The 7,694-nt window shown below is 42.7% G+C and overlaps 1 protein-coding gene across 1 annotated transcript in view; it reads right to left on the bottom strand.

Moving 5' to 3' along the window:
• Positions 1–5,957: 5,957 nt before the first annotated feature.
• The window catches only part of LOC119272433, a 5,806-nt gene continuing 4,069 nt past the window's right edge, over positions 5,958–7,694 (bottom strand). Inside the window, exon 6 of the mRNA XM_037553923.1 lies at positions 5,958–6,357. Coding sequence (XP_037409820.1) covers positions 6,286–6,357 — 72 coding nt within the window. The 3' untranslated portion in view covers positions 5,958–6,285. The remainder of the gene's footprint in view (positions 6,358–7,694) is intronic.

Raw genomic sequence — 7,694 nt, 5'->3', positions numbered from 1 at the left:
GCTCACTGTTCATCCTAGAGGCAGCATCGATCGACTTCAGTTAGCAGCAGTAGCGAAGGAATCGCTCGATTGGGTTCAGTTAACAGCCATCAATCGATCACTCGGGTTCAGTAACGCGTAGCCTGCAGTGTAATCGCTCGGGTTCAGTTAGAGCCCAACGCCTCGCTCGGGTTCAGTTAGAGCCAACGCCTCGCACACACGCACGTACGTGTACGAGAGAAACGCGCCCCGACCTCCCACCATAACCGAGAACTCCCCGAAATTTCCCTCGCCCTCGCTTCTACCACGGTTTTTTCCGTCATGGACGGCCCAAAGAATGTGATGCAGCTGCGTCTCCGGCCCGCCCAGGACGAAAAGCCCATTTTCTGTCATAATTTTTTGTCATAGAAGTAGGAGCCCACCACATCTATGATGATACCGGGTTTTGTCACAATTATCATCATAGAAGTGTCATATGTATGACAGAAAAAATTTGTTAGGCCCAAAATGTCATGGATGTGTCTTTTTTTGTAGTGCTATACCATGTCAATGCCTTTCCCTTCAAATATTAAGGGAAGACCTTCTTATTGTCATCATCCTAGGGCAAACCTGCAAGCAAATAATCCACAAACTCCATCTACATAGATTAGATGCATATCAGGATGTAGTGTTCCATGTCCTGCATAAGGATTAGTTGGCAGTTTCTCTATCATACCCGAAGGAATTTCATAATAAATATTTTCAGTAGGTTCAGTAGGTTGAGGAGCAACTTATTGCTCTACCGATCGAGGTGAAGCTACCCCGAACAAGCCCCTCAAAGGATTATTTTCCATTGTGACAAGTGACAGTAAATTTCAGCACGTAATATAAATGTTCCCTTACCAAATTCCACTCACCAAAGGCGCTTCACTCCCTGGCAACGGTGCCAGAAAAGAGTCTTGATGACCCACAAGTATAGGGGGTCTATCATAGTCCTTTTTAAAAGTAATGGTGTCGAACCCAACGAGGAGCAGAAGGAAATGACAAGCGGTTTTCAGCAAGGTATTCTCTGCATGCACTAAAATTATCGGTAACAGATAGTTGTGTGATAAGATAATTCGTAACGGGTAACAAGTAACAAAAGTAACTAAGGTGCAGCAAGGTGGCCAAATCCTTTTTGTATCAAAGGATAAGTCTGGACGAACTCTTATATAAAGCAAAGCGCTCCCGAGGACACATGGGAATTATTGTCAAGTTAGTTTTCATCATGCTCATATGATTCGCATTCGTTACTTTGCTAATTTGATATGTGGGTGGAACGGTGGTTGGGTGCTGTCCTTACTTGGACAAGCCTCCCACTTATGATTAACCCCTCTCACAAGCATCCGCAACTACGAAAGAAGAATTAAGATAAATCTAACCATAGTATGAAACATGTGGATCCAAATCAGCCCCTTACAAAGCAACGCATAAACTAGGGTTTAAGCTTTTGTCACTCTAGCAACCCATCATCTGCTTATTACTTCCCAATGCGTTCCCCTAGGCCCAAATCATGGTGAAGTGTCATGTAGTCGACATTCACATAACACTACTAGAGGAGAGACAACATACATCTCATCAAAATATCGAACAAATACCAAATTCACATGATTGCTTACAGCAAGACTTCTCCCATGTCCTTAGGAACAAACGTAACTACTCACAAAGCATATTGATGTTCATAATCAGAGGGGTATTAAATAGCATTAAGGATCTGAACATATGATCTTCCACTGGATAAACCAACTAGCATCAACTACATGGAGTAACCAACACTACTAGCAACCCACAGGTACCAATCTGAGGTTTTGAGACAAAGATCGGATACAAGAGATGAACTAGGGTTTGAGAGGAGATGACGCTGGTGAACATGTTGATCGAGATTGACCCCCTCTCGATGAGAGGATCGTTGGTCATGACGATGGCTTCGATTTCCCCTCCGGGAGGGAAGTTTCGCTGGAAGAACAGGTTCCTGGAGCCCTAGATTGCTTCTACCCAGGTTCCGCCTCAAGACGGCGGCGCTTCATCCCGAAACCTCTCTCCTGATTTTTTTTCTAGGTCAAAACCCTCCATATAGTAGAAGATGGGCATCGGAGGCCTGCCAGGGGGCCCACAAGCCACAGGGGCGCGCCCCCAGGCTTGTGGCCACCTGGTGGGTCCCCTTTGGTATTTTCTTTGCCCAATATTTTTTATATATTCCAAAATAATTCTCCGTAAATTTTTAGGACTTTTGGAGTTGTGCATAATAGGTCTCTCAGATTTGCTCCTTTCCAGTCCAGAATTCCAACTGTCGGCATTACCTTGTAAAATAAGAGAGAGAAAGCATAATTATTGTACCATAATGTGTAATAACAGCCCATAATGCAATAAATATCAATATAAAAGCATGATGCAAAATGGACGTATCATAGACATCACAAGCAACTTCTTTAATTCAAACACAGGATCACTCTTAGGTGGGAGAGGATCTCCCAAAGATTGAATAGGTAAATTGTGTTTAAGGATAGGTACTTGCTTAAATAATATTTCATTTGTTTCAGGCATATGCATATCATTTTTGTGGTCTAGTAAACATTGTTCTAATGGGTCAGTGGGACGCACAACAATAGAAGAAAGACCAATGATTCCATCTTTACTAGGCAATCATTTATCATGAGGTTGCTTACTATACTTGGAGAAGTTAAATTCATGAGATACATCACCGAAATTAACACTAATTGTCTCTATAGAACAATCAATTTTAGCATCAATAATGTTCAAGAAAGTTCTACCAAATATAATTGGAAAAAATCATCTTGTGGTGATCCAAGTACTAAAAAATCACTAGGGTATTTGATCTTACCACACAAGACTTTAACTTCTCTAACAATCCCTAGTGGTGAAATAGTATCCATGTTTGCAAACTTAATAGTAACATCAATATCTTCTATCTCAAAAGTTGCAATATCATGCATAATTTCTTGATATAAAGTAAACAGGATAGCACTTACGCTAGCATCCATATCGCATAAACCATGATAACAACGATCTCCAATTTTAACAAAGACAACTGGCTTGCGAACTACAGGTTTGCTCTTATTTAACACATCTTGCTTAGCAATCCCAGTTGCTTCGTCACAGAAATAAATAACATGTCCATCAATAATATCAACTGAAAGATCTTTGATCATTGCAACAGTAGGTTCCACTCTAATTTGTTCAGGAGGTTTCGGTGTTTTAACATTCCTCTTATTAACCACAGTTGTAGGTTTATCATGTTCCTTAATCCTAACAGGGAAAGGGGGTTTCTCAATATAAGCAGTAGGCACAACTGGATTAACATTATAACTAATTTTTTTAGCTTTAGCTATAATAGGTTCTTTACAAATTTCTTCAATAGGTGGATGAAATTTAAACCACTTCTCCTTAGGGAGGTCAATATGAGCAGCAAAAGATTCACATAAAGTAGCTACTATCTGAGAGTCAAGTCCATATTTTGTGCTGAACTTAGGGAAAGAATTTGTTTCTATGAAAGATTTAACACAATCATATACAAGATTCAACACAATCATATTCAAGATTCATACCTGACTCATTACCCGTGTCGATTTCCCAATTTTCAGAGTTGCCTTTAATTCTTCAATAAGATCCCATTTGAGTTCAATAGTTTTCTTCATAAAAAACCAGAAGAAGAAGTGTCAAGCTTTGCTTTATCATCCTTAGAAAGTCGAGCATAAAAGTTTTGTAATATCATTTCTCTTGAGAGCTCATGATTGGGGTAGGTGTGGATCATAGATGTAAGCCTACCCCAAGGTTGAGCAATACTTCTCCTTCGCGAGGCTAAAAATTATATATATATAATTCCGATCATGATGAACCAAATGCATAGGATAAATTTTCTGGTGGAATTCCAGCTTCAATCTGTTCCAGTACCATGTTCCAATATCATCTGATAGCCTATACCAAGATAATTCCTTTTCCCCAAAGATAAAGGGAATACTTTCTTCTTAACTCCATCCTCACATAAACCTGCAAGCTTGAACAATCCACAAATTTCAGCTACATCGGGTGCATCACCTACCTCAAGAAGGGGTTATCACACTCCTCAATGATTGAATCCAGCGTCGGGCTGAAGGGAAGCTGATCATGTTGTTCCTGAGGCTGGCGTGATGCCAGATCCAAGAAGACCAGCTCCCCGTGGATATCTGTGGTGTATATGTTGTCAAACCTAACGATCTGACCCAAAACAAAGGTCTCGCCCTGGCCGAGGTGGCCATCCGAGTCGGTGACGAGGGTGACACCGCGGAAGACAAACATCTGACCCAACATAAAGATTGTATCGGTGTTGATCTGAGCGTTGATCTTGACACCCATCAAACTGTGACGATAACCCATAGGACCTGTATGGGCCATCACCGTTGGAGCTAAATCCGACAGATCTTGGGGTAGGGGATCCCAAACTAGGCATCTAGGAACGATGGTAACAAGGACACAAGATTTTACCCAGGTTCGGGTTCTTCGATGAGATAAAACCCTACATCCTGGTTGTGTTTATTGTGTTGGAGTAAGTACAGAGTACAGGTAATCTACTACGAGATTGTGTGATGTTTAATGTGTTCTCTATGATCCTGACCCCTCGGTTTATACAAGATACCCAGGGGGTCCTAGGGTACATGATCCTCGTCAGCTACGTACATGGAGCCAGAGTCCTCCATGGATCCAGCTTCTTAGAGTATACGTCAAGTCTTCTGGAGCTTCTGAACTATATTCCCTTGGCCGCCCAATGTGGCCTAGGTCGAAACCAACAAGGGGTCCACAGCCCGGCCTGGGTTGGGAGTCGACGTGATGAGAACCCCCCTAGCTGGGACACCATCAATGGCAGATCGTGGTCATGATGAGGCAGTGACGACTCGTTGATGGCCTGCAAGTGCACAAGGATTAGTTGTAACTTTTTGGAAGTAAGAGTATCGATCACATAGGAAGCACGGGAATCGGTCTTTGTCTCTTAAAGGATTTAGATAACAATGCCTGAAAGTTAAATGCGATCCAAAGCAAGTTGGTGCGAGATAAAGGTATTGGGTAATTGTAGCAAACAGTGAAACAAACTTGCAAAAATAAAGTAAAGTAATGCACAAAGTCCATGACGGTTCTTGAAATCGATAGGATTAAAGCGTTCCCAGGAGTCTGGATTCCCCACTAGTATGTGTCTACACAACCGATGCCTAAGCATGATGCGTCGGATTCCTAAACCACTTTATATGTTTCTATTTGTAGCGAAGCCAAGTACAGATACACGCATACACACGGCAGCTCCTATCACATACACCACTACTATTTATCCCACTTTGGTTATTGAATGATAATTAAGGGGTCTTCCCCGTGGACGCAGCTAAAAGCAGTCTCCATTTACCCATGCTGCAACGATGAGGCACAAATGGAGATAGGCCCTGTTACTTACCTACCTCCACAACCATTTGTCACGCCAGCTTTAATAGTTTCCATCCAAAACTGACATATGAGGGGTTCACGATGAATTAATAAAATACGCACTTTATCTTTTTTTAATAGAAAGGTACTCACTCTGTCCCATAATATAAGAACGTTTTTGACACTAGTGTAGTATAAAAAACACTATTATATTATTGGACGGAGGAAGTATATCACTTTCTATCTCATGCATTTCAAGACAGGGCAAAGTCTGAAAAAACAAATTCAGATACAAGAGTGAAAGGCACAGCTGCATTGAAAATGCAGCAACCATCAGACCATGCGAACAAACAACCTGGCAACAGGAGAGAAAAACAAAACAAGCCAAATCCGGGCGTAATTATAGAAAGAATGCACCCCAAACACATAACTTTTTGGCAGAGATATAAGCAAATTGCAGCATATAACATCGAACCGGATGACCCATATATGGTTCTACCATTGCGCTATGAACTTGTCTCCTACAAAGTGAGAAATAAAGCCTAATGGGTACGAATAAAACTGCAAACAGTGCACACAGCGCGACATATCCTGATCGTCAGGTGGCCCATATCATTACAAAATTTCGGGACAAATTGCAAACAAGGCACACCGGCGACATATCCTGATCGTTCAGGTGGCCATATCGTTACACAACTTCGTTTCAGTGGACAAATGTATCAGTTTTCGTCGGCAAAGCAGTTCTCCCCGAACCCAGTTCAGTCCTCGTGAAGGCTGAAAATGTAGCTGAAAATGAAGCCCATGAAGCGAAAGAAGCCACCGCAGCTTGCGGCGCATGCCTCACACCATTCCTCCACCTTAAGCAACCCCTTCAGCAGTCCCTTAAAAAAGTGCAGGGACAGTCAATGCAAGAAATAGTATCCCTCCACACGTAGCATTCACAAGACAGATCGCCTGCGTAAAAATAAGAACGCGAGTTAGACCAGTGCAATAGATTAGGTATTGTCATTAATTTGATGGAAACCCTCTGCCACCGCGCGTACTGTCCTAAAAGGATCCTCCTCCTAGTTACTCTTCTTTCCTTGTCCTTCACATCCAAACCCCTCTCAGTTCTCGCCGATCTCCCTCTCCCTTGCCCACCATGGCCGTGGTCCAGATCTGCATCCTCCCATCGGAGGCTCCAGCAGCTAGCGTACGGCAAGCCCGGTGGTGGGCTCCTCACCTACTCTCATCTCAGGCTTCAGGAGTAACTGGCTGACGTGCTCCCTGCCTCCTCGTCCCCCTCTCAGGATTCAGCAGTGGCTCGCCAGCGGCAAGCCAATGGTGGGCATCTTGCCTCCTAGTCCTTCCCCCCTCAGGCTCAGAATCAAGGTAGGATCTGGTGTTCCCACTCCCCTTCCCTCTCTCTTCTCTATGGATTTCGACGCAGTGGCAGTTTCCCTCTGCTAGCTACAAACCTATCCATGTTGGTGTCCACCCAATCTGCACCTCAATACTGTGCCCTTCAGAACTCCTTCTCCATGCATTAAATCCATCACAACTAGTATTTAATTAGGTAATTACCACAACTTCATTTTGGACTAGGGGATACTCCTTGCCCCATTTTTGCTTATAGAAAATGAAAGCTATATACTGCAAACTGTAATACACAGCTAATACCATTAGTATACTACTCCAAAGAAATATTTAATTAGTCCCATTTTTGTATATTTGTGTTGGAGTATATTTTTCTTGGTGGCTTGGTATGTAGATTTTGATACTAACAAAGGGAATTATTTACACTGAAGTTTCCAAAGCTGGAGCTAACAGGGCCTGCTTTTTCTCAAAGTTAAGGACATTGCAAAAGGGCAAATAGATCGCTTTTATATTAGAAAAAAAAATACTGTATAGAGCCTGCAGTTTTTGTTGTTGAATGTTGATTGCTGTTCCGTTGCCGATAATACATTATTAACAAACTTTGAACCTTGATATAGTAGGATACATGGTACTATGTCATATCACCAGAATACCCACCAATATTGGACAAATCTTAAATTGTTGATGGCATCCAAACATGCTAATGTTAGGGCATCTCCAATGTTGTGCATCAAACCACCCGTAAACGTCCGGACAGTGGGTTCGGGCACTTTGTGCCATTCAATGTCGTGCATCCTACGTCCACGGGCTGGCCCGCACGTCCGAATTCCCACAAACCGGATGCAAAGATAGGAGGTTCGCGGTCATCCGCACAGTCGCCACATAGACGTCTGATACCCACGGTCCACACAATACTCTCTCTCTTTCTCTCCCCC

Source organism: Triticum dicoccoides, chromosome 3A (assembly GCF_002162155.2).
Source record: "Triticum dicoccoides isolate Atlit2015 ecotype Zavitan chromosome 3A, WEW_v2.0, whole genome shotgun sequence".
Lineage (NCBI taxonomy): Eukaryota > Viridiplantae > Streptophyta > Magnoliopsida > Poales > Poaceae > Triticum > Triticum dicoccoides.
Note: the sequence above shows the minus strand (reverse complement) of the source record. Positions and strands in the feature narration are given on the sequence as shown.